The sequence below is a fragment of the Cyclopterus lumpus genome, chromosome 21, assembly GCF_009769545.1.
Source record: "Cyclopterus lumpus isolate fCycLum1 chromosome 21, fCycLum1.pri, whole genome shotgun sequence".
In the NCBI taxonomy this organism is placed as follows: Eukaryota; Metazoa; Chordata; class Actinopteri; order Perciformes; family Cyclopteridae; genus Cyclopterus; species Cyclopterus lumpus.
In genome coordinates, this window is record NC_046986.1 from 8,878,402 (window position 1) to 8,880,524 (window position 2,123).

At 51.5% G+C, this 2,123-nt stretch overlaps 1 protein-coding gene across 1 annotated transcript; it reads left to right on the forward strand.

The window, feature by feature from the left end:
• Nucleotides 1–579: 579 nt before the first annotated feature.
• Nucleotides 580–1,754, forward strand: gja5a (gap junction protein, alpha 5a). Its single transcript, XM_034561640.1, has one exon. The coding sequence runs from the start codon at nt 612–614 to the stop codon at nt 1,752–1,754; it is 1,143 nt and encodes a 380-aa protein (XP_034417531.1). The 5' UTR covers nt 580–611.
• Nucleotides 1,755–2,123: the final 369 nt, after the last annotated feature.

The window sequence follows — 2,123 nt, forward strand, 5'->3', positions numbered from 1 at the left end:
GGTTTTCATTATCGCAGAGAGGACATTGGACATCAAAGCTGCTGTCGTCGTGAGTGAAGTCTGCTGGTCACGGGCCGCAGGCGAGAAAGAGGCCGCGAGGCTCAGGCCGGGTCACAGCATTGAAAGGACAAAGTCTCCTAGCTTTGACATGCCCCGCGGTGGCCTGTTACACTCTCTGTCTGTCGTACTTCATTTGGAATTGGACATGGGGAATGCGAACCCGCACATAATATAATATTTAGACATTTTTCTTAAAACAACCTCATTATTTAATTTTAAATGACTCCCGAAACTAGTTCATGGGAAAATGTTTGTTCTCATGCCACGGTGTCCAGCCCTCACGCAATTCACAGGCAGAGAAGCTATTTTTATGATGCCCCACACACATTTCAATGTGGTCATTTCATCTGCAGCAATATAGAGGACCTATCATTCTATGACTGATTGTATTTCTCCTTTCTCCCTTTTACCCTCTTCTCTGCTCAGTTCATCCTCCACCTCTCCCCCTCGGTGACTATACCTTTTCACCTGTGGTGCACCTCCTTCTCGCACTTTCTCTCCTCCTGCTCCAGTCTTTGTGTCTCAGGTGTGTGTTCGGCCTGTGAGCAGTGATGGGGGACTGGAGTCTCCTGGGGAATTTCCTAGAGGAGGTGCAGGAACACTCTACCTCGGTCGGGAAGGTCTGGCTCACCGTCCTCTTCATCTTTCGCATCCTGGTGCTGGGCACAGCAGCCGAGTCGTCCTGGGGCGACGAGCAGAGTGACTTCCTGTGCGACACTCAGCAGCCTGGTTGCACCAACGTGTGCTATGACAGCGCCTTCCCCATCGCCCACATCCGCTACTGGGTGTTGCAGATTGTTTTTGTCTCCACGCCGTCCCTCATCTACATGGGCCACGCCATGCACATTGTGCGCAGGGAGGAGAAGCTGCGGAGGATGGAGCAGGACCAACGGGAAGAGAGAGGGGAAGGCGGAGAAGACCTGGAGGGGGAGAAGGAATACCTTCAGCAGAAAGCGAGCAAAAGTATAATGGCAAATGATGGGACTGGCCGTGTTCGCCTGAAAGGAGCGCTGCTACAGACTTACATCCTGAGCATCATGATTCGCACAGTAATGGAGGTGACGTTCATCGTGGTACAGTACATGATCTATGGGGTGTTCCTCAGGGCGTTGTACCTGTGCAGGGCTTGGCCCTGCCCCAACCCCGTCAACTGCTACATGTCCCGGCCCACAGAGAAGAACGTCTTCATCATCTTCATGCTGGTGGTGGCCGGTGTGTCTCTGCTTCTCTCTGTGCTGGAGCTCTACCACCTTAGCTGGAAGAGCGCCAGGAGGTGTTTACGCAACAAGAGGATACAAAAGAGAACTATGACGGTGGTCGCGTCCGCAGCCTTGGAGCCCAACAGCCCCCCTCGGCCCTCGGCCTCCTGCACCCCACCTCCTGACTTCAGCCAGTGCCTGGCAGCCCCGAACTCCCTGAACCCCATAACCTCTATGGCCTCTCATCCCTTCAACAACAGGATGGCGCTGCAGCAGAACTCAGTGAACTTGGCCACAGAGCGGCATCACAGCTGCGACAACCTGGAGAAGGATGCAGACTTCTTGATGATGAGATACGACCGAGTGCCCTCAGAGTTGCCCAACAGCTGCTCCCCATCGCTGCTGCTGCACTCCAGCTACATGAAGGACAAACGACGCCTGAGCAAAGCCAGTGGCACCAGCAGCCGAGCTCGGAAGGACGACCTGGCAGTATAGACTCACAACCAAAGAGAAGGGACTGAAAGATGAGTTTAAAAGTCCCAAAGAGGATTCTGAGTGTTATTACTGAGTGAAGGTGTCAAAGCGTGAGGCGAATTATGCAAAATCCGCCATTGAAGCCAGACACTTGATCATAGAGGATGGACTAAATGTTCACTTTAGAAAGAGACACTGAGATCTGTAAGTGGACCATGTGAACTTGACATGTGTGAGCTCTGTGAGCAGATAGTGTTAGTACACCAATCTATCCATGAGCTTGAAAAAACTAACTGCAAAAGAACAATATTTTTGAAATGAGAACAGGGTAACAGGTGTGATACCTGTATATTGCACATTTATGTTTTAGTAAAAGAGTTAGAGCCAAAA

Bases quoted from the DNA above. Each gene is read 5' to 3' on its own strand.
- gja5a (XM_034561640.1), top strand. From the start codon at position 612: ATGGGGGACTGGAGTCTCCTGGGGAATTTCCTAGAGGAGGTGCAGGAA.